We start from the raw sequence: 16,106 nt of genomic DNA, 5'->3' as shown, positions 1-16,106 counted from the left end.
AATCAGGAGGATATAATTATGGTCAGATTTGCCAAATGGAGGGCGGGGGAGAGCTTTGTGTGCATCTCTGTGTGTGGAGTAAAGGTGGTCTACCTCAGGAGAGCAATACCTTGAGACTTCTTTAATATTAGACATCGTGCACCAGCTGTTATTGACAAAAAGACACACAACCCCACCCCTCGTCTTACCAGAGGTACCGTCTCTTCCACCAGCTCTATGTTGTCGGTTTCTTCGTTCAGCCACGTCTCGGTGAAACACAAGATGTTGCAGTTTGCACATTGGCAAGAAGAATGGAAGGCATTGGGAGTTTACTCGCTCGCCTCTGGATTCTCAGAAGGATCCCCGATCTGCGTCCCCTTTTCCGGCGTCTTCACGCAAAAGGCGTGGATCTGGGCCTTTTCTAGTGAAAGCAGGATATCCTTCACGTCGGACTCGTTAAAGGAAAAAGTTTCTTCCAGTCCGTGGTGAGTAATCGCTTTTCTGATGTCCAGAAGTTATTTTCGGTATTAAGAGATGGTAGAAGCAACATTATATACACAATAAGTAAAAAAGTAAGTTATAGAAAAAAAGTTACAAAATTGCGCAATTGGTTTGGAGGATGTAAAACGTCAGCCATGGTCTTCGGCGCCATCTTATGTGTTAGGCGTTTGTTGGTTTGTGTGCGAGAGTGAAGCAACTAATTTCCAAACCATCTGCCCTCTCTGAAATTACACAATGCAACAATGTTGGTATACAGTGGACTTTTATAAAATTACAATTTCTCCTCTTCTGATTGCGTTCGAGTACAGTGGCGTTCTGTATTACCTGAGCAACGCCCCTTACTGCGAGCCATCATAAACGCCAATCTACAGCCTGATTGTTGTTGACTGCATTCCCCAGCCCCATGTCATACGGCTGCTCCACAGAGGCTGGCAAGGGAGGAAGGGAGGGGTTATGGGTGGACGTCAAATGGGAGCCAGATCACTCCCGAGGAGGGATGGGAGGCGACAGTCGGCTCCCCAAGCCCAGTCCATTTGTCAGTTTATGTTAATTAGTGTCAAGTACAAGTGCAGTCGGAGCGAATGACCTGAGTGGGACGTCAAACCCACCGTGGACCCAGTGCCTCCTCTCCTCCCTCCCTTCCTCATCCACCCGTCCCTCATTCAGTACAGAATTTACTGAAAAAGGACAGGTTTTTATCCAGGGGAGAGGACAGAGCGAAATTCCCTGACATTTCCATAGGCCTCTGTTTATCCCCCAGCCCCGACGGACTGGTGCAGCCCAAGATCCACTTTAACATCTTAATAGGAAAGTGTGTTAACGCACGTCTTTACCTCCCTCATTGACAAGAGCGAATTAGGTGTCAAAAGGATTTCTGCTGACTTTAATTGAATCTGCCCAGCGCGGAAAAGGAAATCTGAATTTAAAATAACCTATTAGGCTTATCAAGTAATGTTTGGTTGAGTTTGGCAGGTAGCACTGTGACTGTGGCGTTCTCTTCCCCTTTCCCTCCCCCACCAGTAAGTTGTTTATGAGGTGAGTAGGGTGAGGAGAAGGGGGGCGTGTTCCACAACAGCATGGGCTTCTCTCACTCTTCGTTATCCTATAATAAGTTGTGGCTTGCCAGTTTAGTTTTTTGAGCTCCCACAGGAAAAGCCTTGAGCTGGGATTTAGGCTAGAGATGAGTGCGAGAGATTGCAGTGTGTACCTATGAGGGATGGGCTGATGGATTCCACGCGAGTCGATTGCAAAGAGGATGGTTGTTCATTTTTCCCTCCTTTTCTCCATTCCCTCTAGCCTTCCTATCTTTCCGAGATAGCTCTTTGGAGGAGATGCACCTGTTAACATAAATAAGTCTGGAGTTAAACACCCGGAATGACAAAATGGAACCTGTGACTCTTTTGATATACAGTATATGGGAATGTAGCTGTGATATTTAGCATAGGCAATGGTGGAAAAAATACACTATTCTCATACTACTTGAGTAAAAGTCTAAAAGTATTTGGTTTTAAATATACTTAAGTATCAAAAGTAAAGGTAGCTGCTAAAATATACTTAAGTATCAAAAGTAAAAGTAAGAATAATTTTAAATTCCTTATATTAAGCAAACCAGATGGCACTATTTTTATTGACGGATAGCCAGGGTCACACTCCAACAATCAGACATAATTTAAAAACAAAGCATTTGTGTTTAGTGAGTCCGCCAGATCAGAGGCAGTAGAGATGACAGATCAGAATGCGGTAGGGATGACCAGGGATGTTGTCTTTATAAGTGTGTGAATTGGACCATTTTCTGTCCTGCTAAGCATTCAAAATGTAATGAGTACTTTTGGGTGTCAGGGTAAATGTATGGAGTAAAAAGTACATACTTTTCTTTAGGAATCTAGTGAAGTAAAAGTAGTCAAATATAAATAGGTAAGTACACATACCGCAAAACACTACTCAAGTAGTACTGTAAAGTATTTTTACTTTAGTACTTTACACCACTGACCGTAGGCTATTGCCAAAGGACAACTAGTTTCTCACTTTTACAAATGTATAACCCCTCAATGAATCTGAAACGTTTCCCTCTCACTGACATAAGGCCTTGTCAAAGCCCCCGGCCTATCTATTCTCTCCCCCAAACTTTATCATTTCCTAGCAGAGTGTGAGCTATTGATGAAAGATTTTGCTCCTCCTTTGCACTGTGAAGAACCAATCAAGTCCACAAACCGCCATTAACTTTTGGTTGTCATGGATCCCTACACTTGATCAATAGCCTTCACATATCATTACAGCTTGGAGCCTCTAAGGCAAGTGCCTTGTTCTTCACGCCAAGCTGGTGTAAATCTTTCTTGGAAATTGCCTGGGATCCGCATTTTTTAGTCATTGCAGGCTAAATGTATTGCCCTGACTCGAGACAAGGCAGGGGCCAGATTTATTTGAACAGTGGTGCTTGCTCTGGTATATTGAAGTTGAGAACCGCCTGTATCACTTCATAAATCATGTTTAAATGCTCTACTATCTTCTGCTGTTCAGGTAAATGGTCAACCACAGTAGAGTTATGCATCCCCTTACTGTAAATTGGATAACATACTATGTGATATGCACATTGACTCTGTACCGGCACCCCCCTGTATATATTGTTATTTTTTTACTGCTCCTCTTTAATTACTTCTTACTTTTATCTCTTATTCTTATCTGTATTTTTTTAAACTGCACTGTCGGTTAGGAGCTCGTGAGTAAGCATTTCACTGTAAGGTCTACACCTGTTGTATTCGCGCATGTGACTAATACGATTTGATTTGATTTGAAATGCGTTTTGTATAGTGATTCTCTGAAGACAGTCATTTTGCCTAACAAATCAAACTCAAGCCACATTCTGGCCATTTTATATGATTCAGTCAATTTGATATTTAGTTTCATTATAGTGGAAGCTGCAATATAAAATATAAATTTAACCTTTCACGAGTATCAACCCCGTATCCGGGATCACCCCCCACCCCCCCCACACTGATTAGCATCGCTAGCATAGCTTCACAAGTAAATAGTAGCATCTAAATATCATTAAATCACAAGTCCAAGACACCAGATGAAAGATACAGATCTTGTGAATAAACCCATCATTTCTGTTTTTTAAAATGTTTTACAGGGAAGACACAATATGTAAATCTATTAGCTAACCACGTTAGCAAAATACACCATCTTTCTTTGTCCACCATTTTCTCTCTCCACCACTAGCTATCACCAATTCGGCTAAACTAAGATATTGATAGCAACAAACCAAGAAAAAAACTCATCAGATGACAGTCTGATAACATATTTATGGTATAGGATAGGTGTTGTTAGAAAAAAGTGCATATTTCAGGTAGAAATCACAGTTTACAATTGCACCGACCATCACAAATCGACTAGAATTACTAGATAGAGCAACGTGTATGACCAATTTACTCATCATAAAACATTTCATAAAAATAGACAAAGCATAGCAATGGAAAGACACAGTTCTTGTGATTTCAGACCATATTTCAGATTTTCTAAGCGTTTTTCAGCGAAAACACAATAAATCGATAAGTTAGCATACCACATGTGCAAACGTTAGTAGAGCATGAATTCAAGGCAAAGGGAGCTATAACGTTATCATCGCCAAAATATATTAATTTTTTCACTAACCTTCTCAGAATTCTTCCGATGACACTCCTGTAACATCATTTTACAACATACATATACAGTTTGTTCGAAAATGTGCATATTTAGCCATACAAAACCGTGGTTATACAATGGAAATAGTCACAACTCAAGCATCAAAATGAGGGACGTCAGCTTTCAGAGTGATCTAGTTTAATCGAAAGCTAATCATATACTTGACTAAAAAATACAGAGTTGACAGGAATCGAAAGACAAATTAGTTCTTAATGCAACCGCTGACTTACATTTTTAAAATTATCCTTACTTTTCAATACAGGGTTCGCCAAGTGAAGCTATACCAAACAAAATGGCGAAATATGCGTTTAAAATATTTCGACAGAACAACGATTTATCATATTAAATATTGCTTACTTTGAGCTGTTCTTCCATCAGATTCTTGGGCAATGTATTCTTTCTTGGGTTTAATCTTCTTTTGGTCGAAAGATGTCCTTTGTCCGTCTAAATGCCCGCTAACGTTCGACCGGGACCCCGAAATGTGCCCGGTGCTTCACATAGAAATGCATCAAAATCGCACTAAACGGATATAAATTGCTATAAAACGGTTTAAATTAACTACCTTATGATGTTTCTAAGTCCTATATCGAATTAAATTACAGACGGATACATTTCAAGTTGATAACCGAGCCTGTGAAAATGGCATCCGGAGGTCCCTTCCTGCGTAAGGGCGAGCGTCGAAAGGGGGGCTACTCTCACTCCTTGGTCTTTTATAACCTCTGAGAGCTACCTAGAAGGCCCATTCCACTTCTCATTGGTTACTGACATCCAGGGGAAGGCGGGTGCAGTTCGTGTCGTTCCATAGGATAGACAGAGACCTTAAAAACTGATCTGAAACCAGAGCTTCGCTCTCAGACCTTTCACTGTCTGTCATGGATTTCGCTGTAGAAAGAGTTCTGGGTCACCCACAGACATCATTTCAACGTTGTATGAAACTAGAAAGTGTTTTCTATCCAATAGAATTAATAATATGCATATTGTACGAGCAAGAATTGAGTACTAGGCAGTTTAATTTGGAGACGACAAAATGCTAATTCGGAACAGCACCCCCTGTAGTCGCAAGAAGTTAACTTGATTCACATTGTGTTTTAGAAAGATCATTTATTTGTTTAATTTCATAAATGTTTTGATAATTCTCATTTTGCGGAGGGGCGTAATGGTACACGTATTTGTACCGAACCGTTCGGTACATGAACCTCGGTTCGGTCCGCACTGTGAACCCAAATTAATACATAAAAAAAGATAGATACAAAATTAAAACACTAGGTCTATAGGCAATGCCTATACTGCTTTGTAGGCCTCTTGATTAAATATAAACTCCTTTTTTTTTCAGGCCATTCCGTAGAGCCTGTACACATTGTAATCAAAATTAAAATCTTAATTGGAGCATTTCAAATGGTCCTTTTGTGAGGCGCAGCTGGGAACTAGTTCTGTACGATGGCGAGTGGTGGGGTTGATAAACCAGAATTGGAGGATCTTCCATCATCGTTTAAATCTCCCGTTTGGGAACATTTGTCTTCCCAGTAGATTACAACGGCGATGGACAGAGAGAGTATGTTGCCACTGCTCAACGAGAATAGCCAATGCAAATGTTGACACATTTACGCCAACATCACCCCAGTATTCCTACCACCGGAGCAAGACTGAAACGCAAAAAGACAACAAAACAACTTAATCTCCCCTCTGCATCCAAGCAGCCCTTTTGCAGCTTATTTTGACTGGGTCAAATAAATTAAAGAGTGATGGGTATGTTTATAGCCATGGATATGCGCCCATTCTCGGTGGTTGAGAAGAATAGGTGGTTTCAGCATCTCATGAAAAGTGAAAGCCACGTTACAAACTTTGCCCTCTCACACCCTTTTCAGCAAACTGATAGTACCCACTCTTTATGAGCAAGATAAAGCCAAAGTTGTCAATTAATTGTCCAATGTACCCTGTATTGCGCTTACTACAGATGGCTGGACCTCCAGGGCTACAGAGAGCTACTTAACACTGACAGCCCATCACATTACCCCGGAGTGGCAAATGAGAAGTACCGTGCTATATTAACCCTTTATGAGAGTCACAGAAGTGTGGATATTTTTGTCTTTGTAAGAAAACATTATAGCATAGTCCTATACAATGTCTGAGCCATGTTTATATTGCACTTTATTTTAGTGTTGTTGTTGAGTAATCATGGGTTTTCATTTAAGAAAATACAAAGTGTTGGTATTCCTGATTGTGCTCTCATCAGGTATTATATGACTCATGATCATATATGGAATCATGGTGTACCAACACTTTGTATTTTCTTAAATAAATACAAATGAACTACAGTGACTGTTGGCATTTAAATCTCCCTCTCTACCGAAACCAAACCGTGATCCCAATACCGCAATACGTACCGAACCGTGGGCTTGGTGAACCGTTACACCCCTACATCCAACTTGTAATATCAGCCCTTAATCTCCAACTCCAAAGGCTGGAGTAGCTGACAATATACTATAGGTGATTTATGTCATAATTATTTCTCTGGAGATCTCTTATCCACCAAAGTGGACGTGATGTCTTCCCTTTGGCATGCACTGTTAGTGGATTCTGTAAAAGGTGTTTCTGTTACTGTGCTTACAGATTCCAGGGCTGGAGAGGGAGCACCGAGAGCGGTCGACCATGCGGTCATCGGAGGAGTGGTGGCTGTGGTTGTCTTTGCCATGCTCTGTCTACTCATCATTTTGGGACGGTACTTTGCAAGACACAAAGGTATGTGACGAAGCCTTTTGTTTTCTATCTAGAAGCACCTCTGTGGAATCACAAGGTTAAACATTTTAAAAGAGCACAGACACACTATCATTTTATGATTTATTTTACTCAGTGTCATACTAGTATTGTCCAGAGCAATCAGAAAACCACTTCCCTCTCCCCCCAAACTCTGTTTTAGAAATTCTACCATACCTCCTGAGCCCCATCTTATTTTCTCTCTGTTATGGCTACTGTACTTTTGAAGGGGTCTTCTTTGGAGTGCAGCCAATAGTTTGGTTTTGATTCCAAATTACTCCTTGCCCTTCTCCATTCAATCTGGGCTATCGCCTTTATTATCAGGCCCAAACCGTTGGGATGTGAATAATCCCTGTCGGAAATTAAGTTTGAAGTGGATTGCTCATTCACACACGTTCGTTGAACTTGACAAGGTTAATTTGGAGGCATGAGCCGAGCTGAAGCTGAATCTTGAGCATCCCTTGGTTTGGCTTGTTTCATGGAAATCAAATAATAGATTTTCATGTGCAAATCTTGAATGCCAACCAAGGAATGCCAACAGAGGGGTTTGCAGTGCCAAATAAAGAATTTACCTACCAGAATTAAAAACCTAGTACCTGATGTATAATTTTGAAGCTACAGTTTCCATTAGAGTTTGTGTAGACGTGCCAAAGGCATACATTTTAGGAGATAATACAATATACAGTCGTGGCCAATAGTTTTGAGAATGACACATATTAATTTCCACAAAGTTTGCTGCTTCAGGGTCTTTAGATATTTTTGTCAGATGTTACTATGGAGTACTGAAGTATAATTACAAGTATTTCATAAGTGTCAAAGGCTTTTATTGACAATTACATTAAGTTGATGCAAAGAGTCAATATTTTTCAAGACCTCTGCAATCCGCAATGGCATGCTGTCACTTAACTTCTGGGCCACATCCTGACTGATGGCAGCACATTCTTGCATAATCAATGCTTGGAGTTTGTCAGAATTTATGGGTTTTTGTTTGTCCACCCGCTTCTTGAGGATTGACCACAAGTTCTCAATGGGATTAAGGTCTGGGGAGTTCCCTGGCCATGAACTCAAAATATCAATGTTTTGTTCCCCGAGCCACTTAGTTATCATTTTTGCCTTATGGCAAGGTGCTCCATCATGCTGGAAAAGGCATTGTTCGTCACCAAACTGTTCCTGGATGGTTGGGAGAAGTTGCTCTCTGAGGATGTGTTTCTTGACTCCAGGCCATCCTCCAAAAATGTTCACCTCACTGTGCGTGCAGATGCACTCACACCTGCCTGCTGCCATTCCTGAGCAAGCTCTGTACTGGTGGTGCCCCAATCCCGCAGCTGAATCAACTTTAGGAGACGGTCCTGGCGATTGCTGGACTTTCTTGGGCACCCTGAAGCCTTCTTCACAACAATTGAACCGCTCTCCTTGAAGTTCTTGATGATCCGATAAATGGTTGATTTAGGTGCAATCTTACTGGCAGCAATATCCTTGCCTGTGAAGCCCTTTTTGTGCAAAGCAATGATGACGGCACGTGTTTCCTTGCAGGTAACCATGGTTGACAGAGGAAGAACAATGATTCCAAGCACCACCCTCCTTTTGAAGCTTCCAGTCTGTTATTCGAACCCAATCAGCATGACAGAGTGATCTCCAGCCTTGTTCTCGTCAACACTCACACCTGTGTTAACAAGAGAATCACTTTTGTGTCCTTTTGTGGCAGAGCTGAAATGCATTGGAAATGTTTTTGGGGGGATTCAGTTCATTTGCATGGCAAAGAGGGACTTTGCAATTAATTGCAATTCATCTGATCACTCTTTATAACATTCTGGAGTATATTCAAATTGCCATCATACAAACTGAGGCAGCAGACTTTGTGAAAATTTATATTTGTGTCATTCTCAACTTTTGCCACGACTGTATATTTTACAGTTAACCTGATGGGTCGTTTTGGTTCAATGATTTGCTTGTTAATGTCAAGGAAACGTATCAGTAGGCATTCATGAGCTTAGGAATGAAGTGTCCATTTTGATCAATTTTTTAATTCCTTATCCTTTCCCCCCTTCAGGTACCTACTTCACGCATGAAGCTAAAGGAGCCGACGATGCAGCAGATGCAGACACGGCCATTATCAACGCAGAGGGGGGCCACAACAATTCGGACGAGAAAAAGGAGTACTACATATAGAAATCACAGGGTCCAAATACTGTCCCCTGTGGGACACCATACTATCTTTGGGTGAGGGGTGCTTGGGGTTTAAGTATGGTTGGGTAGGGGGGGTAGGATGGGTTGGTTTTAGTGGTGATTGCCAGGGATTGAACAATGTATAGTCCAGTCTGTGCAGCTGAAGAGGAACAGTTTTGTGTGTATAAGGTGGAAAGATAGGGAAGGGAGAGTAGGTTTTTGGTAAGGGTGGGTAGGGAGGGAGGGGGGTTTGGGGGTTGCCAGATGTTGCCAGAAATCACTGTAGAGCTTCACCATTCGACACCTCCCAAAACTGCTGGTACGAATTTTGTTTAGTTCAACCATTTGCAGAAAATTCTGTGCCTTGTTCTGAATTTCTTTTCTATTCATTCTTCTTTTTTCCCCCGTCAACATGCCGTTGCTCCTCACCGTTCCCTCTTTCACTCTCTTCATTATGATTGCGCTGTTGGCTTTCCTATGAGTGTTGAATTACACAGTGGCTCTGTTCATCTCTCCCACTGTGTTCGCACACACGTTCTCTTCTGCATACCAAAACCTCAGAAGAACCCTATTTCCACTAAACTGTGAGCAGGCCTAGTCTCAAGCCACTACCTTTCTTTTTTTCCAAACCTTTTGATAACTCCAAAACACATCCAACGCTTTACGTATCATCTTCGAAAAATGTACATGAGGAACATATTATTACACATAAATAACATTACCCCCCTCTTTAAAACACACACACAAAAATATAATCTAAAGGAAGACAATGGAGGACAGTTGGTCTCAAACTGTCCTTGTTTTCATTTTATCTGAGCCAATTCCTATTCACTGTGGATGACTTGTATTCTTTCCTCTCTCTTCAATTTGTTTTTCTTATTAGATATGCCAGCACATTTAAAACATTGGTACTATTTGGAATAAGCAAAGTAGAAGGCACATTATTTCACCCTCGCTATGCTGAACTTAAAAGCATTTTCAATTCACTATTTTTACCTTTTATTCTCTGTACAATGATGTTTTTGTTCTGTTCCAATGAATGGAACCGCAATCCTCCTGCAGGCATTTCATGTTTTATGATGACATTTTGGGGTTTTACATCGTCTCTCTCATTCAGAAATATTTTTGACAAACAACTAAACATTTTAAAAATAATTTGTTTTTAATGGTTTCTTTGGTGGTGTATACTCACCCGTTGTCTTTCAATCAAGCTGCCTCGCTTTAGCCAAGCTGTAATAAAGTTGGTATAAAAAAAAGGTAACACTGATAGGATTAATTTCAATAAGAAATTACCGGAAGACATCTCCAAACTAATAAATGAATGTTGACTGTCAAAGGTGAATATCCTCATTATAATACATATATCAATCTACTGTAGGTTGTGAGGTACTAACTGCAATCAACATTTATAAAGCGATACTACCTTCATATTGTTACATGCTGAACAGTCAAATCTCACATGTAGAGTAGTTGTATTTTTCCAGCCTTGTGTATAAATTAGAACTAGAGGATTTAAAAGGGTTATAGGATTTTAAAGGAGATGGTGATACATAGGTGATCATAGCTTCTGTATGAGCAAAGGACCTACAATCATTGTCTAAGGCATTTTTTCAAAGGATATGATTTCAATACAAAACATAATCTCAAAACAATTCAGACGCACCAGAACGAATAGTTCCAACAATATACAAACTATGTCCAGACATTATATTTACACCAATGTATTATACACAAACCCGTGCCAGGAAATATTTTTTACAACCTAGTGGAATTTCATGACAGAATAGTTTTGTGTTTTTTCTGATTATCACAAGCTGTTTGTTGTGAGTTTTGTCACTCCATATTGTAAAACACTCATGACAGTTGAGGAGCATGTGTGTCTCTCGGAATTACCACGGGAGACAGGGCCTTATTTCCCCTACTATCACACCCCAGCCTCTGGACTGTACATGGTCTTGTCATGATGCAACAATTTTCAGTTGCCCAAACAGTCAGCCAACACAACACTGCATGTATGTGAGTGTGAACCTCTAAAACAACATAATACAGTCTCCTATTTTTCTTTCTTTACAAATGATCTGCCTAAGCTTAAAGATGATACAATGTGGAAGGGCCAGTTAGGGAGAGTTGGGGAATGCCAAAAGTACTTTTGGGGGAACTGTTACTTTTCATTTCTACATCACTACAGTAAACATTGCTGTTGAATTTAGTTACTGTCCTGCTGAGGTTGTTGACCTGACAATTAGGTTGAAAAGATGTTGTTGCTTATGTGTTTGATTTGATGTTTATTCCGAATATAATATCTTGAACAAGAAGCTACCACTGATTTAATACTGTATGACGACAATGCTGGTTGTTTATCGGGACAGTGGTGGCTTTCTGGCTCGTTTAAATGCTCCATTTTAGACTGTGTGACTTCATGTGAAACATTTTGGATCCCCTCTGTTGTTTCAATAGATCAAACAACAGAGAGAATGTAACCGTCTTTAGATTGAGGTTGTGTGACTTGTATTTAACAGTGAGCATTATTTTGCTTTGGTCAAAAGTGTGGTGGCTTCCATTCAAAACTGGACCTTAAAAAGTCTGTTCTTACAAAGTGAACACATCTATTCACTCATTCTGTAGGTTGGCATTTTAATACATGTACTCACAGCTGTGTGGACTGGGTCGATGTACAGTACCAGTCAAAAGTTTGGACACACCTACTCATTCAAGGGTTTTTCTTTATTTTTGACTGGTACTGTATATGTTTCTGCTTAACCTTTTACTGGTGTGTGTTGTCGTTTGTAATGGTGACCACTGTCAGAACCAATAGGAAACAGGAGTGTATTGGGGAAAGTATATGCAACTCGAGCGTAGTTGACATAAAACAAATGTTAATTTGTATGATCACCTACTTAAAGGGAAACTCCACCCCAAAACTATATTTTGGTATTTGTTTCATTAGTCCATTGTTGATATAGTCCCAAAATGTTTTGCATGTCAGCAATCAAGTTTTGAAGATATATAACTGTCAAAATACACAAAATACATAAATATAGCTGCGTTTTGAATCATATGATGCATAATCGATTTATGTATTTTGAAAGTTTTGGGATGGAATTTTCCTTTAACCCTGGTGAAATGAACAGCAAATCAAATACAATTCGATGATGGACAACAATTTGGGCGGGTGTAACAAGTCCAGAGATGTGTGGAATGAGTTTGATATTTGAGTATAGAATGTCATTTTTGTCATTTCTGTTTCTGTGTGTTATCAGTTTTTTCTTCTTCATGAAATGTCCCCTTTGTTACTCATGCTACAGTTAATTTGGTAGTCTTAGTGTTGATTATTTCTTTTTTATTTTATCAAATTACTTTTTACATTTCTTTGTTAATGCCCTGTCTCAGGTTCATGTGCATTGAATGGTGTGATTGCATCTCAGGTAGAATGCAAAGTCTAAGGCCCACCACACATTGATGAAGTATATATATAAAAAAAGTACACCAATCATTTTAGATCAAGAGACAACTGGTGATTTGTTTTGCATTTAAGCTGTACATGTTTTATGAATTTTCTTAAATATTCGGTGCACTGTATAAGATGTTTAAGTATTTTTTTGTATAGACATAGTTCACAATGAAAGAGTACTCCGTTTGTTAAAATGATGCAGGAACAGAACACACAGCTGTGGCTGTGCAACTATCAATTTAAACATGTCTCGGACGTTTAGTTTTCCTTCCAGAACGTTTGGTCGTTTATCACTTCATTGTTTTTCAGTTGATTATTTTAGTTTTTCTGCTGTACTAGGGCAATGTTAATGTGTATTAATGAAGAAAAATATATCCACATTCCCATACACATTTTGTATTGGTTCATAAATAGACATTTTTACAAAAAATGAAGAGTTCTTGTCTTAATAAAAAAGAAAAAGATATTAATGTTCAAAGTAACTTGTGTATGTGTTGTTTTTCACTTTTCCTTTCATTCTTTTAATGTATAAAGAGACATAAAATGTGGTGCTTAATATTGGATGGATGGCCTCACATGTTTTCAGAGCCGTTACATAGTCCGTTAACCCCTTTTTGTGGTTTGAGGAGCATATTAAGAACAAGCTCATCCTCCAAACCAATACAGTTCTGCTACAAATATCATGACATCTTCATCACACACATAACCCACATGGACATGTATAAAAACTACTCCTAATTAATATAAATATGATTCTCTGAGGAGCACCAAGAGAGACACAATACATTTTACAAGGTTTGTGCTCTGCCAGAAAATCTATTTGTGGTCTCCCAATGGGAAGTGCAGTACTACCCATTGAGCTACATCTTCAATAAGAGGAGATACTATTTTCATGAAAACAGAGATAGCAGTGAGTGTGGGAATCTAATGGTAACTGTAGAATCTGTGGAAATGGAAATCTCTTGAGAAATAACACATTTACATTTTTGAAGAGCAATACATGGCGAGTCAGTCATAGAAAGTCCAAAAGAGCCGCTACTATTTGTGGACACTCAAACATCATAGCAGCAATGTACAGTGTCAACGGGCCAAGGATGATGCTCTCATAATATAAATAACATTTTGTATGCATCCATAATCGGGCCAGTGCAATTCAGTTTTTAGCTGCCACGTACGGCCTACATGTTATGTAATAAAAAACGACTACTACTGTTATGTCCAGGTTATGGGCAGGGAGCAGAATATCTTCCATTCCCTCCCAACAGACCAAAAAGCGCAACTAAAAGCAGGTGGAGGTGGGCAAAAGCAGCAGCAAAGTTGCACTACAATTCTGTTTGCTGGACTGGTCAATGTACGTAGAGTGCCATTATGTAGGAGAGTTTGTCAATATCTGGTAGCGTTCTGCGCACTGGTTGTCAGCTGAGATAAAGACTGACTGGAGTTTCCTGCCAGAACCTTGCATCACTCTGTTGAGCTTTGCTACCTTATGAAGGCCCATTTCAGGTCAGCAACATGGCTGAAATGTTGAAAATACAGTGCATTCAGATTATATATTTTTTTACAAAACATCACATTTACATAAGTATTCAGACCCTTTACTCAGTACTTTGTTGAAGCACCTTTGGCAGCGATTACAGCCTCAACTTCTTCGGTATGCCGCTACAAGCTTGGCACACCTGTATTTGGGGAGTTTTTCCCATTGTTCTCTACAGATCCACTGAAGCTCTGTCAGGATGGATGGGGAGCGTCGCTGCACAGCTATTTTCAGGTCTCTCCAGAGATTTTCGATCAGGTTCAAGTCCAGGCTCTGGCTGGGCCACTCAAGGACATTCAGAGACTTGTCCCGAAGCCACTCCTGCATTGTCTTGGCTGTGTGCTTAGGGTTGTTGTCCTGTTGGAAGGTGAACCTTCACCCCAGTCTGAGGTCCTGAGCGCTCTGGAGCAGGTTTTCATCAAGGATCTCTCTGTACTTTGCACATTTCATCTTTCCCTCGATCCAGAGTAGTCTCCCAGTCCCTACCACTGAAAAACATCTCCACAGCATGAAGCTGACACCACGTGCTTCACCGTAGGGATGGTGCCAGGTTTCCTCCAGACGTGACGCTTGGCATTCAGGCTAAAGAGTTCAATCTTGGTTTCATCAGACCTGAGAATCTTGTTTCTCTATGTGGTCTGGGAGTGTTCTGAGCGGGGAGGGAAAACTGATAGACGTAATTGGCACAGAGGTTTAGAACTTTCTTATTGGTCTGCTAACAAATTTGGCGATGTCACCAGGCATCCCACTAAAACACCATCCACTTTTCAAACAGCTCTTACACTAAAAGTGCATTATCATCATTCTCACAATTTCACAGTATTGTTCCAACCTCATAGTGTGTAAATATACTGAATGAAAATACAGTAGTAACGCAACATTGTCAAAGATTTTACTGAGTTACAATTCAGATAAGGAAATCAGTCACATAATTGAATTAAGCCCTTATCCATGGATTTCACATGACTGGGATAAAGATATGTAGAGTTGAAGTCGGAAGTTTACATACACTTACGTTGGAGTCATTAAAACTAGTTTTTAACCACTCCACAAATTTCTTGTTAACAAACTATAGTTTTGGCAAGTCGGTTAGGACATCTACTTTGTGCATGACACAAGTCATTTTTCCAACAATTGTTTACAGACAGATTATTTCATTTATAATTCACTGTTTCACAATTCCAGTGGGTTAGAAGTTTACATACACTAAATTGACTGTGCCTTTAAACAGCTTGGAAAATTCCATAAAATGATGTCATGGTTTTAGAAGCTTCTGATAGGCTAATTGACATCATTTGAGTCAATTGGAGGTGAACCTATGGATGTATTTCAAGGCCTAACTTCAAACTCAGTGCCTCTTCGCTTGACATCATGGGAAAATCAAAAGAAACCAGCAACGACCTCAGAAAAAACAATTGTAGACCTCCACAAGTCTGGTTCATCCTTGGGAGCAATTTCCAAACGTCTGAAGGTACCACGTTCATCTGTACAAACAATAGTACACTCAGGAAGGAGACGAGGTCTGTCTCGTAGAGATGAGCGTACTTTGGTGTGAAAGTGCAAATCAATCCCAGAACAACAGCAAAGGACCTTGTGAAGATGCTGGAGGCAACAGGTACAAAAGTATCTATATCCACAGTAAAATGAGTCCTATATCAACATAACCTGAAAGGCCACTCAGCAAGGAAGAAGCCACTGCTCCAAAACTGACATTTAAAAGCAAGACTACGGTTTGCAACTGCACATGGGGACAAAGATTGTACTTTTTGGAGAAATGTCCTCTGGTCTGATGAAGCAAAAATAGAACTGTTTGGCCATAATGACCATCGTCATCGTCATTGTACCCTTAGGCTGAATATAATAATTGTAATTCCCTTCCCCCTGCTGCCATGCTCCGAAGCACCTCTCACTCACATGGCTCTCTCCGATATCTCAATTCTTAGTAGCCAAAGCCCGTCACATGATCGGTCCTTCTCACAGCTAAGAAGTAGGCTACAAGTGAAGACCGACACATCGGGAACGCAACTGTGCGCATCCTTC

General features: G+C 40.1%; 1 protein-coding gene across 1 annotated transcript; it reads left to right on the top strand.

Annotated features, from left to right (window-relative positions):
* Nucleotides 1-6,497: 6,497 nt before the first annotated feature.
* On the top strand, nt 6,498-9,268 carry LOC120056989 (cell adhesion molecule 1-like). Its single transcript, XM_039005317.1, has 2 exons — nt 6,498-6,900; nt 8,966-9,268. Exons 1-2 carry the CDS (start codon nt 6,705-6,707, stop codon nt 9,082-9,084), a joined length of 315 nt encoding a protein of 104 aa, XP_038861245.1. The 5' UTR covers nt 6,498-6,704; the 3' UTR covers nt 9,085-9,268.
* Nucleotides 9,269-16,106: the final 6,838 nt, after the last annotated feature.

This window comes from Salvelinus namaycush, chromosome 12 (genome assembly GCF_016432855.1).
Source record: "Salvelinus namaycush isolate Seneca chromosome 12, SaNama_1.0, whole genome shotgun sequence".
Taxonomy (NCBI): domain Eukaryota; kingdom Metazoa; phylum Chordata; class Actinopteri; order Salmoniformes; family Salmonidae; genus Salvelinus; species Salvelinus namaycush.
This window is presented reverse-complemented; position numbering and strand designations above follow the sequence as displayed.

Excerpts from the sequence above, each read along its gene's own strand:
- LOC120056989 (XM_039005317.1), top strand. The coding sequence starts at position 6,705 with ATGTCTTCCCTTTGGCATGCACTGTTAGTGGATTCTGTAAAAGGTGTT. Across the intron at positions 6,901-8,965 it reads GTACTTTGCAAGACACAAAG|GTACCTACTTCACGCATGAA; the intron begins GTATGTGACGAA and ends TCCCCCCTTCAG.